The 14,804-nt window shown below is 41.2% G+C and overlaps 1 protein-coding gene across 1 annotated transcript; it reads left to right on the top strand.

Moving 5' to 3' along the window:
- The first annotated feature begins 1,672 nt into the window (after nucleotides 1-1,672).
- Nucleotides 1,673-7,749, top strand: LOC307102570 (UPF0690 protein C1orf52). The gene is made up of 3 exons (XM_079776174.1): nucleotides 1,673-2,000; nucleotides 2,614-2,812; nucleotides 7,246-7,749. The coding sequence occupies exons 1-3, from the start codon at nucleotides 1,734-1,736 to the stop codon at nucleotides 7,317-7,319; spliced, it is 540 nt and encodes a 179-aa protein (XP_079632300.1). The 5' UTR covers nucleotides 1,673-1,733; the 3' UTR covers nucleotides 7,320-7,749.
- The last annotated feature ends 7,055 nt before the right edge of the window (nucleotides 7,750-14,804 follow it).

Below are 14,804 nucleotides of genomic sequence, written 5' to 3' on the forward strand. Positions count from 1 at the left end.
ATTGGGGATCAGGGCATGTGCCCTGGCTGGGAATCGAACCAGCAACCTCTTAATGCACAGGACAATGCCCAAATAACTGAACCACACTGGCCAGGGCAAGGATTTTTAGTTTCCCTGGTGATTAGGCACATGCTTATGTCATTTACTAAGAGGAAACACAAATGCAAAAGAAAGTTATATGGAAAGACAAGTTACTTGTCATATAAGTGGGTGTTTGAGACCCCAGCAGTAAATCCATATGGCAAATTTAAGAGCCAGGTAGAGGTTTGGTGTAGAGCTTGGAAGGTGAGATTGGGGTCAGAGGCCCAGATTTGGGAGTCATAAGCACAAGGTGGTTAATGCCATAAAAAGGGATGGGCAGTAGAAAAATGTTAATATTGCTGAAAGATGGTATAAGATAGGGTGTCCCAAAAAAGTATGCACACACATTGAATAATTATACAGTTTTTATTAAAATACATTTCATTTTCAAAATTGAGCTATCAGCTGTTAATGTGTGTATACTTTTTTTTGGACACCTGTATGTTGGGAAACACCAACCTTTAAGAGCCATGCAGAGTGATGCAGGAATGGGAGGAGGATGACAACGAGAAACCAGAGAGTTTGGGGGACTCTGGTGTGTGTGGGGGGGGCGGGGGGGGGGGGGAATCCAGAAGAAGTTTCATCAGAGAGGTTGTTCAGAGTGCACTGGAATGGGGTCAACCAGGAGAGGACTCCGTGTGTGACTTCCATGATGATGGAGGGAAGTGATTTTTTTCTCTTTTTTTAAAAAAAGTCTTTATTGTTGAGAGTATTATAGATGTCCCCCTTTTTACACCCCCCTCATGACCCCCCCTTCACCCAGTTCCCACCCTGTCCCAGGACTTCACCACCATATTGTCTGTGTCTATAGGTAAGATCTTTGGTTAATCCCTCCCCACCCCCTCCCTCCTCCTCCCCCTCCCCCTCCCCCTTTGCCTCTGAGATTTGTCAGTCTGTTCCATGTTTCCATGCCTCTGATTCTATTTTGTTCACCAGTTTATTTTGTTCATTAGATTTCTTGATCGTTTATTTTGATTTTTAGATTCAATTGTTGATAGATATGTATTTGTTGCCATGTTATTGTTCACAGTTTTTATCTCTTTTTCTTTTGAAGAGAAGATGCAGCAGGATGAGAAAGAAATACTGGTTTTCTAGCTGAAGCCGGTTTGGCTCAGTGGCTAGAGCGTCAGCCTGCGGACTCCAGGGTCCCAGGTTCGATTCCGGTCAAGGGCATGTACCTTGGTTGCGGGCACATCCCCAGTAGGGGGTGTGCAGGAGGCAGCTGATCGATGTTTCTAACTCTCTATCCCTCTCTCTTCCTCTCTGTAAAAAATCAATAAAATATATATTTTAAAAAAATACTGGTTTTCTCTAGGCAAGACCTAAAGGGAGGTGGCAGTGAAATGACAAAATTCTTAGCTCTTCTGTGCCTTTAATAAATGCTTACTGAGCGCTGAAAGTTTGGCTGGGACCACCTGCCTCTTCTCATCTCAGTGCACCTCAGACAGGAATGAGCGAAGTAAGTCCCTGCTGGGGAGCATGCGCGGCCTCTTCAGCCAGTCCTGCAGCCGGGAGCAATGGCGCGGCACGGCCGCCAGGGGGCGCACCCTTCCCCGCGATTACCGGCGAGACCGGGGGCGGGGGCCTCGGGGGTGGGGCCTGTGACAGCTTCCGGCTTCCGTCGGAGGCCGCGGTCGCCGAGCGTCGCCGTCATGGCAGCCGAGGAGAAGGACCCCCTGAGCTACTTCGCAGCGTACGGGAGCAGCAGCTCCGGCTCCTCGGACGAGGAGGACAGCAGCGAGCCGGAGGAGACGAGGCGCCGGGCTCCAGACCCGGCGAAGTCGGCGGGCGGCTGTGGCCACAAGAAGCTGCCGGGCCCCGACGAGCTGTTCCGGAGCGTGACTCGCCCGGCCTTTCTCTACAATCCGCTCAACAAACAGATCGACTGGGAGAGGCACGTCGTCAAGGCGCCCGAGGAGGTGAGGCCCCGCTCTCGGTCTTGGCCCCGGCCTCCGCCCTCCGCCCTCCCGAGCCGCCTCCTGGACCGGAAGTCCGTTCCCCCACCCGCAGTCACCCCCGGGGATGCCGCGCCCCCTCCCCCCTCCAGCCCCGGGAGCCCGGGCCCCCTCCCCCGCCTGGTGGGTGCCCGGTCTGGACCCGCAGCCCCGCCCGCTTGTGAGGAGACCCAAACCTCCGCGCTCGGGGCCCCTCCGGCGGGGCCAGGACTAACGGTGGTGACTCCCCCGCCCCCGCTGCAGCTGGTCCCCGAGACCCCTCCCCCTTGACGCCGAAGTGCCTGCGGTGCTGCCTCCAAGACAGTGTCGGCTGCAGCCTCCGGAAAGGGTCAGCTTTGGCGTAGTGTCTGGGACTGGATTCTTCTTTGGTAATTAAAAGTTATTAGCCTTATTCATATAGGGAACCCTTTGGCTTTTCGCTTAACCGTATTGTGATTTGGATGGAAAAAAAAATGTGTCTTTAAACTTAACATGAAAAAGTCAACCTGAACCGTAATCGAACGGCAGGGAGGTGCATGCGCCCCACGGAGGCTGGGGGCCTCGGTTCCTCACGGCGCCTCGTGTGTTTGCTTCACAGCCGCCAAAGGAATTCAAAATCTGGAAGTCCAACTGCGTCCCTCCCCCGGAGACCTACACCGCGGAGAAGAAGCCGCCCCCGCCGGAGCTGGACATGGCCATCAAGTGGTCCAACATCTACGAGGACAACGGCGACGACGCCCCGCAGAGCGTCCGGAAGGCCCGGCTCCTGCCGGAAGGGGAGGAGACGGTGGAATCGGGTAAGGAGAGGCAGGCTGGGGGGTGGGGGGGTGGGGGGGGCAGTGCCGTTTGGTCCCTGGGATGAGTTCAAGAAGATTGGGGTATCTGGCGCGTTAGCAAATTAATTAGGAGAGTCTTTGAATACTTTTTTACTTTTTTTTTTAATATATATTTTATTGATTTTTTACAGAGAGGAAGGGAGAGGGACAGAGAGCCAGAAACATCGATGAGAGAGAAACATCAATCAGCTGCCTCCTGCACACCCCCCACCGGGGATGTGCCCGCAACCAATGTACAGGCCCTTGACCGGAATCGAACCCGGGACCCTTCAGTCCGCAGGCCGACGCTCTATCCACTGAGCCAAACCGGTTTTGGCTTTACTTTTTTTTTTTTTTTTTTTTTTTAAGATAGTACCTAGTCAGCTTCGAAGCGCTGCTATCTCAGCCAGTAGTATTTGCTCTGTTTTAGAGAAAGAGCATAAATTATTCAGGCTTTAGAGTGAAATCTTTGATATCTCAGGCAGTGGTATATGGGATTTATGATGGCTTATTATTAGAACAGCGGAGTTAATTCATGGATTCTTTCTTGTGATTGCAGTTGTGGAGGCTTCATGTTATATGAAAGCAGTTGTGGTTTAAAGCGAAAATTAGTGTGACAAAATGAGCTTACCCGAGTTAATACTATATAGTAATTAAAAATAGTGATATAATGACCTCGTCGTCTTGCCTTCATCATAATATCATAACTTCATCTCTTACTTGGACTGTAAGTAGCCACAGTAATCTCTGCCGCCACACTTTCATTACCCATTTTCATCCTTCACACTGCAGCTAATAATGTTAACTTTCTAAATATCATACCTGGTTATGTAACTCACCTGCCCAATACCCTTCACCAACAGCCTAGAGTCAAAGCCTTCTGTGATGGACTGCCTTTCTCTCCGCCCTCATTTCACCTGGCCCCTTTCTGGCACTTTAAGATCTTAAAATTCAAACGAATGCGCCATGCTGTTTTATAGTTCCATGCCTTTCAGTATATGTTGCACCGTAGTCTGGAATGTTCTTCTCTTCCTCTTTGGCCGGTAAACTCATTTATCCCTGAAAATCCAACTCGAAGAAGAAAATCTGAGATTACTACCTCCCTCTAATTAATTATCTGTACCTGTGTATTCTAATGCTGTTGATTGCACTTACCACCTTCTATGTGATTAGTTAGTCACTGTCTGTCTCCTTTATGGAAATGAGTTCCTTACACAGCAGGGTCCAGGTTTTATTTATGTTTGTGTCAAAGTTTGCAGTAGTATACATTCTAAGTACTCAGTGGACAGTTGTTGAGTTGGACTAAATATTTTGGACTATCATTTTAATGAACCATTTTTGTTAAACAGATTTCTGATCATCTTCCCATAAATCAAAGGCAACCAACTTAGCTCTTTTCACAACCATGCAGAGAGTTTTGTTTGTTTTAAGAGCAAGAGTAACTAACTGGTAGTTCTTCAGTTTTTATTCTACTTGGATTTTTCATTTCTTCCACTGATTTCCCAATGTGTATTAGAAATCACCAAGGCACATCGTCAGTAAATGCATCGTTTTGAAGACACCAAATGAAGAGGGCATTTAAATACCTCATATTGTATAGTATTTTATATCATTAATAATAACACTTTTGCATAAATACTCTTTAATCTTTACAACACCTTGTGAAAATGTGGAAATGAGAGCTTGTGTGACATGTCCAAGGCCACAAAACTAGAAAATGGCATGCTCCAAGGTAGGTACTTCACAAATTCAGGTCCTTAAACGGAAAGGACATTATTAAACTGGAATTTCGTCTTTTTATATTTTTCAAGCTAGAGTGCATAAGAAATATGCCCAATATTCCATAGGAAGTATGGCAGCAAGGCCACTAGAGTTGACGGTGTAACTGGGGTGCCATACACAGGTGCTCTCCTTTTTCCTGTGGGAAAGGCGAGGGTTATATACCCAGGACAAGTGGAAAGAATTTTCTTTTTTTCCAGCTGCCTATTGAGTTCAGATAGAAGGAATTCCAAATATGTGGCAAACTGCTGTTGCCATAGTTATTTTCTGAGCTTTTGATCATATGATGGTCTTCCATCAGAAAGTGAATGTTGGCAATATCAAAAAACAAAAGGACCCAAACACACTCAACCAGTTTAAAGCTGGATCACAAGATTAAAAGATAATCCTGAAATCTATCTTCTTATAATAAATACCTTCTTTTAATTCATAAAATACCTCGTATTAAGTTTTTACATTATCACATTATTGTGCTTACTTTTTCTTCCCATTTTCTGCCCTTTTGTCCTTTTTGCCAGTTAACTTCTTCCAGATATTTTAAGAGGAATTGAGAAAGGTTCAAAACTGGTCATTGAATCGTCCTATATGTTAGCACCTCTTGTTTAGTGGTTGTAAAATATAGATCTGTAAGGCGCTTAGATAATGAATTGTAGCATTAACAATCATGAAAGCTAAGCTCAAGTAGCTAATGCTTTCTTTTTTTAATTTAGAAAATTAGCTTGTATTAATAATTTAAGCTTATTTACTTCTGGTGACATGAATTCCATAGTAGAAAAATTGTTTTCTTACTGCTGCCTCTCTAGTAATGGCACAAAGTAGTAAAGCTGATGAGGGAACATTTCAGGGTTTTGGAGGGTTTTTTTCCTGCTCTGGTTTTTAAGGCAATGCCTTGTTATGTCACTAGATGGCATTAGCTCTTCTGTTCATATCAGTGATAAGAACTTAGTTTTCCTGCCTCAGTAATTTGTGTTTTTGTTGTTATTCAGTAAATCACTTGTAACAAATGGTGGATTCAAAGCAGAAGTGTCTTAAGATAATCTTTTTAATATATGTTAACAGATTTTTCTAGTAGAGTTACAAAGTAGTAACTTTAATTTTTATATTAGTAGTGAAAATAATCTCTAAAGTCAAGCATGATGATAATTAAACTCCAATTAAAAACCATAGGCTTGGTTTATTTGAGCTTTATATTATTTTACTTGGTTTGTAGAGCAAGGATCTTTGTGTATACATAATAAACTACTGATTAAAACTTTTGTTTGTAAATTACTGGGATGATTTGTTAAGCTGAATTGTCTTTTATGTTATTGTCTACATAAATCCATAGTGTTTTATGAAATGTAGGAATAACATCTCCATGCTATGTCTGAAGATGAATGAAGATGAATCACCTGTTCTTGATATTAATTATTGCCCCTATCAACAAAGGAAATATTCTGAGTATAGTACAGTTAGCAAAAGGAAATTGAAGACGTAAGGTTTTAACTATATTTCCTCTATAGTTTTATAATCTGATATCATTGGCTTCCCAAATTTTTTAATATAAAGGACCCTTTCAACATCAAAATAGTTTTTAGACCACCACGTAATAGTTGTTGAACTTTGAGTATCTGTTGTTGATGGAGGATATAAAGTCAAAAGTTCAATGAATTCAGTAATGTACTTAAAATAAATTTGTATTTTGTAAATCATATCTTCTACAAGTTATTTATTCTATCTATGTAGTGTTCTTAAAATCAAGCCACACATTTGTTCAGAGAAATGGGAAATTAGCAGCTGGTCTCTGCTACCCTGTTTTATTGAAACATGTAGTTGGATTTTTTTTGTTGTTGTTGTTGTTATTTTTTTCTGTTTCTGTAGTTAGATATTTTAAGTTGAAAAAATGGTCCACTTCTCATTTTTGACATTTATATTGTCAATTTAATTTTTGTAGCTACAGACATTAGAAAAGTTATAAAGAACATAGTTTTAATGTAAGGTTCTTCTCCATCCTCCCTCTCAAATTCTTCACAATATGAAGGAGGAAAGATGTCTGTTTTTCTATTACCATTGGAATATTCTCACCCTGCTAGGAATGGGATAGTGAGGGTAAGGGGAGTAGAACTAACTTCGTAGGAAATAATTGAAAATACAGTGAAACATCTACCTGTGATTTTTTTAACTGCAAAATATAAGGAGCCTAGGGATAAGATAAGGAAGTTATTTGTTGGGGGCGGTGGGGGGAGTTAGAACAGATTGGAAGGGAAAAAAATATCTGATAGCCACTTAAATAATGTTATGGTTAAATTGTGTGTGTGTGGAAAATAGTGTGTTCCATTTGTACAAAGTGTAGATTATATATTTAAATACAACATATGCTGTGGAATACATGGGAATAGCTTTTTCAGAACAAATCTGATTTTTATATTTTAGGTTACCTTACATATAGCACTAAAGGGCGAATTTTGTATAACAATTGAAACAAAATCCCTTTTTTTACTTGCACTTTAAAATCAGAGTTTTAAAAGTTAATTTTTGGATTTTTGGGAAACTTTGAAAGAAACATTAGTTGAAGCTGATGGTATTGTTACAAAGTAAATGAAATTGTAATGCTTTTTAAAAATTACTGATTGAAACTCTTCCTTTCCTGTTTAAAGATGATGAAAAAGATGAGCATACTTCTAAAAAGCGCAAAGTAGAACCGGGAGAATCAACAAAGAAGAAAAAGTAGAAAACAACAAATGACAAATTTTGAACTGCGAAACTTACTGATGAAATGGTTTTTTGGTCAGATAAGTTGATATTGTAAAATATGAAATGTCATCTCCATGAAAGTACCCGTTAATAAGTATTGCTGCGGCAGGAACTTTCCACTGTAAAATTCACTTTTTATTTAAAACTTCTATGTATTTAAAACTCAAATGGTGACTTGTGATTGTGAAGTTGACAACACTTGGAAGCATTCTTGCTATCACAGGACTGTTGACATGCTTTGAGATTTCTGTCTGATGTTGACATGCCAATGTCCTATGAACCTTTTATAAAGGAATATATTTTTAAAGTAAATATAATGTAATGTACTGTGAACTTGTAGGGTGCTTTTCAACAGTGTTTGTACAGTGTAAATAGATCATGGAAATAAAATTACTTATTCAATAGTACTATTATTGCATTACATCAACATTTGCATATTTGTGACATACTCTTCTTTGCCATGTGATGTTGATAGTAGGTATTACCATGTAGGGATTTCCTCCTGTGTTCCAGGTGCTTTGTACATACATCATCTGTGGTCCTCAAACAGCCTAGTAAAACAGGTATTAGTAACCTTATTTTATAATAAAGAGTAACATCCAAGGTTACACAGCTAGTGAACAGTGAATTTGGGATTTAACGCACGACACTTGAGCTCTAAAATCACACTAAACCATCTATCCGCCAATCAAAATTTAGGAACTGTGATTGGCATCTTTTCTAGGTACCCTTATGTGGTAGGTAGTGGAGATCCTCTCCTCACCTGATTGTATTACTGCACGTATCATATATGTCTTATACTGTAAAAATTCATTGATTCCCCTGTTATAGTTTGCTGAATACAAAGAGTTGCCAGATGTCAAAAATAAAAATACAGGACACATGGTTAGGTTTGAATTTTACATAAACAATAAATAATGTTTTAGTATGTGTAAAATTTAAAACCTATTTATACTAAAAATTTGTTTACCCGAAAATCAAATTTAACCGGTGTCTTATAATTTATCAGCCAACCCTACTTCTATGTGGTTTCTCTACCCAGCTCCTATTTTAATGCTTGCATATAGTAATAAGAAAACAAGATTGTAGTCAGGAAGGTAATCTTTGATTTGACATATGGTCCAAAATGTAGCGCTGTTATTTGTAACATTTTGAATAATAAAAGGAAAAACTACATTGCATCAGTCTCTCCATGATTCTTACCTTTAAGAGACAGTGTTAGTTACAGGACACGCTGCATTTATAGTGTAAAAAAAAGATTTTAGTTTTAAAAAATCCCCAGCCCAATTGTTATCCCCAATCCTGCAAGCCAATCTTTAAAAAACTAAAATTTGTTTAGTTGGGAACATGATCAAGTAGATTAAAATTTGTGTCATTAAAAGTATACCAGCCATGATGTTTTTGGAATAAGCAAGGAATGTAACAGTATGATGGTTTCTAGTATGTCTCAAACTTACAAAAAAACAATTGCAGCTGCCTATCCTCTAGGTTTACAAATGTATAAATCCCAAAATTGAAGTAATTGACAAAGCAAGAAACTGTTTAAGGTTGAAGTCTTTGTATGTGAATAATTTGGAGGGGGATGGCATCAACTGGTAAAGCATAACCCACTGTGACACCAAATTAAATGGAATTATAATTAATGAGTCAAAATGTACACTGAGTGGCCAGATTATTATGATCTCTGAACGCATAATAATCTGGCCACTCAGTGTGTGTGTGTATGTGTATATATATATATAAGAGGCCCGGTGCATGAATTCGTGCATGGGTGGGGTCCGGCCAGCCTGGCCACAGGGAGAGGACATGGGCGGTTGGCCGGCCTGCCTGCTGGTTGAATTGGTCAAGGAGACAATTTGCATATTAGCCTTTTATTATATAGGATATACACTGAGTGGCCAGATTATTAGGCGTTCAGAGATCATAATAATCTGGCCACTCAGTGTATAGTTTGAATGAATATGTTGGTGAAACAGATAGCTCAGAAGTTGCTAAAATATTATAAAATTAAAAAATGAAAGCAAATCATAACCCCACCAAAAAAAAAAAAAGCCCAGCAAGCCACTCCCTGAAAACCTTTTAAACATTTTGTTCCACTCCCATTGGTTCAACTCATCTCACAGCTTACACCAATTAGTTAGAACAAAAGCTCACTACAGCAATCCCCAATGGTGTTTTGAGTCTCCTTTCTAAAAGGTAACAGAATGGAGAGGAAACAAATACTACTCTTCTTTTTGGAGGGGTTGTATGTTCCAATATTTTAGGACAAGTAGTGGCCACACTTGTGAGATTATTAAGCAACTTCTGGGAATTGTGCATCTATGATACACAGGTCAGGCTAGTTTTCATTTGGGAGGGGGAAGGGAAGATACAAGGAAGGAGGCTAAATATTTTGGAACAGTTTCATCCATTTGTATCATGGGTTTCTTCTCAAAATATGGCCATTGGGAAGGGAGATGAACTTGCTTATGGATTTCTTCACCTTCCACAGAAATATCCCTGTTTGGAAAGTAGACTTTCCTGGCACTTACTACATCTGTCGCCACATTAGAGAATGGATTCTTTGCCCCTTCAGAGATGTTTTGGGAACTTGTTTGCTTAGGTGTCCATGTGGGTTCTCAGGTAAGAAGCTGCTTGGTTTAGCTAGTGAAAATCCAGTGAAAAAGCTTAGAAAAATCCATATACATAAGAAAAATCCTCTAATCAAATTGCTTCCTTTTTAGAGAAACAAATCACTTGGTATTTCTGGTAGTTTGCTCATCTTTAGGATAAGGAAGTTGTATCAGTCATGAAGGACTCTTTTGTATAAGGATAAAATTGAGAAAAGAACTTAAGCATTTTTGGGTCATTTTAAAATTTAAAGTGTAAATAGCCTTATAGAGCTTTGTGGAAAACATTCAAAAGGTATCAGAGAGCATTGTTGAGAAAATTGACACTGCTTTTTAGCCATTAAAATAATTTCCAAATGAGAGGAGAGACAATTAAAATATGAATGAACTAATGCAGGTTTGGACATGGCCTACATATACATAAAACATGTTGCCACCTGATTGAGATACAAAGCCCTACCAGCGATATTTGAAAAATGTGATTATTTTATAGATATTTGAATGAACTTGGCAACTCAACTTGACAGGTGAAAACTGATGAATTTAAATCCACAACTGGACTTTAAAATGTATCCTTGGTGGAATTTTGGATTTTAGAGTTTTGTATCCATACAGAACTGCTCCCCTGTTTTACCTTCCATGATCACTTAGTACAGGAATGCCAGACAGACAGTCCTACAAAAAGGTGTGAAATTCCCAGCAAGTGTTTTGTTGAACTTTTCATTAAGTTCTGAAGCTTTCTCTCTTTGCTCTCCTTCCACTTAGTTTTCTCAATTTGAAGCATGGCAAATTTTAATGCAGGAGGAAAAAAAAAAAAAAGATACCAAGAAGCATTTCTGTGTACTGCCCCCAGAGGTGGAACTTTTAGCCTGTTTTGTTTATTGACGAGCAATGCTTGGCACATAGTAGGCACTCAATGTAACTGCTAACTGTTGATGGTAAGCTGAATTCCTCACCCCAGGCTTAGGGGTGATCCAGCAGAGGTTTGTGTTTCCAGGTATATGTGCCAATAAATCTTGACAGTTTAAACCAATTTGAGTTAAGTTTTCTGTCATTTTTCTTCAAAAACATCCCAACCGATGTGAAACTCTTCTTACTCTTTTGGTTTCTTCCAGGGCCCCATGCTATCCTGGTTCGTGTCTCTGTTTTCTCTGGCTCTTTCTCTGGCAACTGTCCTTGAATGCCAGTGTAGATTATGTAGTTCCTTTCTCATTCTCCACACTGGTTCTTGATTCCAGCCAAGTTTCAGCCCCAGATTTGCATATCCAATTGTATATTTCCCCTTGGGTCTCAAAGGCCCCTCATATACCGGATGTCCAAAACCAAAGACTGTGTCAAAACCCATGTCACCTCCCATATTTCATTTCTAGTTAATGGTGTCACCATCAACCTGGAAATTTGCCCTCTGCATTACTTCCCATCACATAGGTTTGGGCAGTAAACACTGAAGGTTCTCTTATTCTCACACTAGAGGCCTGGTGCATGAATTCATGCACGGGTGGGGTCCCTCTGGGTGGCCTGTAGGGATAGGGCTGAAACCCGCAGTCCAACGCCACCTGCAGCTTTTACCTGCCGCTCCCGCTCATCCCGGCCCCACTGTGCCTGCTTCGGGCTCTCGCCCAGTCAGTCCCGATCAGGAGAGGCTCGTGCTGCTGCAGCAGCGCTCACCAGCCATGAGCCCTGCATCTGGCACCCTCCCAAGGGGAGTGGCCTACAGGATTAGGCTGAAACCTGCTCTCCGACATCCCCCGAGGGGTCCTGGATTGCCAGAGGGCACAGGCCAGACTGAGGGACCCCACCAGTGCACAATCGGGCCGGGGAGGGACCGCAGGAGGGCTCCAGGGCATGTCCGGCCCATCTCGCTCAGTCCCAATCTGCTGGACCCCAGCAGCAAGCTAACCTACCGGTCAGAGCATCTACCCCCTGGTGGTCAGTGCACATCATAGCAACTGGTCGACCAGCTGACTGTCTGCCCCTGGTGGTCAGTGCATGTCATAGCAAGCGGTTGAGCATCCTTAGCATATCATTAGCATATTACGCCTTGATTGGTTGTTCGGTTGTTCTGCCATTTCGTCTATTTGCATATTACCTTCTTATTATATAGGATACATCTTAATCTGGCTCTAATGAATTGTTTACAATCCCCTAGATGCCCTATTGGTTTCATAGTTCTGTGCCTTCTCTTGTACAGTTTGCTTGGCCCGGGCTTCATCTACATACTTAGTGAACACCCCCGTCTGATCCTCCAAGGAGCAGTTCAAACATTCCTTTCTTTATATACTTTGTTCTGTTTATTGCTAAATCTGGACCTGTACATTGTTTTCCCCCATGCCCGGTACTAAACGAATAGCCAGCATTTACTGAGTACGTGCCAGGCTTGTTCTTGGTGCATGTATTAACTCATTTAATTCAATGAGGTATGTGCTATTACGAGCCCTACTTTTCAGGGGAGAAAACTGGGCTTCCTCACTACACTGGAGGAGAGGAAGGAGCGCCTGAATGAGCCAGCAGATTGATTTATTAATTCCTGTCTGTTTCATCCAGAGAATGTCTTACTCCTAGAAGGCACTCAGAATACAAATATTTGGGTAATTAGTGAATCCAAAACAAGTTCACCAAAAGTGCAGAATTTGTTGAATACACCAGAAACATCTTTCAGATAGATTAGATTGATGTAAAATGAAAGTCAATACGTAAATGTTTTAAAGAGGATTAATGCATATTTCAATGACTTTATAGCTTAATTACCACATATTTGGAGTATTTTTTTAAAAATATATTTTATTGATTTTTTACAGAGAGGAAGGGAGAAGGATAGAGAGTTAGAAACATCGATGAGAGAGAAACATCGATCAGCTGCCTCCTGCACACTCCCCACTGGGGATGTGCCCGCAACCAAGGCACATGCCCTTGACCGGAATCGAACCTGGGACCTTTCAGTCCACAGGCCGATGCTCTATCCACTGAGCCAAACCGGTTTCGGCTATTTGGAGTATTTTTAATTGGACACCTTAAAGCAATAGGTCTGGGAATATATCCCTGTCCCTTTAAAACTTATATTTTAGCTTGTCAATTGTTTCTTAAAGTAACGTGAGATTGTTTTAAGCCACAAATTTTGCTTCAAATTTCATTGGCTTTTCTCTAACATTTCAAATTATGGCTTGAGTTTAGAACCATAGCACTGGGGCGTGGGGAGTCCTCCCGAGGTCCCCCGGTACAGCCTTCCCATAATATAGGAATGCCTGCTCTGTGATCTTCGCCTCTCTTTTCAAGGCTCACAGACAAGCCCATAAAATGACAGGTTTACAGGCTGGATTTGAAAAGTCATTTCCTGTGTGTCTGTAATATTTTGGTACCCAAGGTCTGGAACTCCTGTTCCTTTCCCTGTGTTTTACCATTTTCTGAAAAAGAAGAAACAGGATTTGGTGCATATCATTGAAGTAAAAGTGCAGCTCTATTCCTGGTATAATTACCTGTCTTTGTTTCTAAATGGGGCAAAAATTCTAACAACCTTCCCAAGAACACTGGTGGGTTTGCATTAACATTTTAAATTTAGAATTCCTGAGGGAAATTGCAAGGAAATAACAAAACAAGCACTCCCAACTACGGAGGTGACGTGTCCGCCAGCAAAGCTATAAGCAAGTCACCTCACACATACCAGCAACTCCTCTGAGGCTCACGTGCAGGGGGATTTTAAGACTCTGTTGCTAGTTTTCAGTTTGGAAACACACACACACACACACACACACACACACACACACACACACACACACACACACACCTCTCCTGAGGCTTTAAGATTCTATAGAACCCTGCTCTCTTTACCATGTTCTGCCTTCAGGCCTTCCCCTTCAATCTTCTCCTTCATTACAAAAAGTGGCCCAAAAGCTTTAACTGTAAAATGTCTTCCATAACATCTGGAATTCATATGTCAAATCTGTAAGGCATACAGTCTTGATTTTTCCCCCTCTTAATTTAAGCTTAACGACTCGAGCTCCAAGTACCTGCTGCCCCTGCCTCCGTCCACACCAAACGAATTAGGGCAATTACCTGAGCCATCCAGGCCTGCAGATCTGTTAAAGCCTGTTGGTGAGGTTAACAACTGAGAGGGTTAATTTCTCTAGACTGCTCCATGGTTGGGGAAGAAAGATCATGCCCTTACAATGCAGGGTGTTTTTGAATTTTCCAGCTTTTCTCTCTACACCAAGCTGCCACCCTGGAGAAGAGCTTACTTTGGGATTCCAGACTGTCTGGAACCCTGAGGTAAGTGACTTAATTCTGAACCAAAGCCCTGGAATTCACTACCACTCATGAAAAAGGCTCCCCTACCCCTGCTGCTTCAACTGTGTAAAAAAGAGGTGAATGCTTTTTTAAAAAGGAATAGGATTGCCAAGTAGTAGCCTCTGGCACCTACTTGGCGATGTTGACTTAACACCTTAGACAGTAAGTGGCATTTTCTAGATAATTTGGCCAGGGCCCTGTGTATTTTTGACTTATTTACAAGTTGCTGAATTTATCCAGTCACTTTGTCTAATTATAAACTGCCTAGGTTTTTCTATTCTTTTTCCACTTTTGTTTCCACTGTAACAGTATCAAGGCTATCCTATGTCCATCTTGCTGGGTAGCCAAACCAGAGTTCCTAATTTAATCTTATGCCCAGGAGGTTTGTGTTTTTGTTGTTTTTTTTTCAGATCACACAGCCTAGTGTTGATTTTTTTTTTTTAAGCCCCAGGGAGTTAGTTGAAAAGAAGATTAAATTTTCTTAGCATTACCATAATTTCAACTAATTTTTCCAACTGGGGTTTGTGAAAATGTGATAATCAGTGATGGAGAACAGGTTTTCTATTGCCTCA

This window comes from Cnephaeus nilssonii (assembly GCF_951640355.1).
Source record: "Cnephaeus nilssonii genome assembly, chromosome: 7".
NCBI classification, from domain to species: domain Eukaryota; kingdom Metazoa; phylum Chordata; class Mammalia; order Chiroptera; family Vespertilionidae; genus Cnephaeus; species Cnephaeus nilssonii.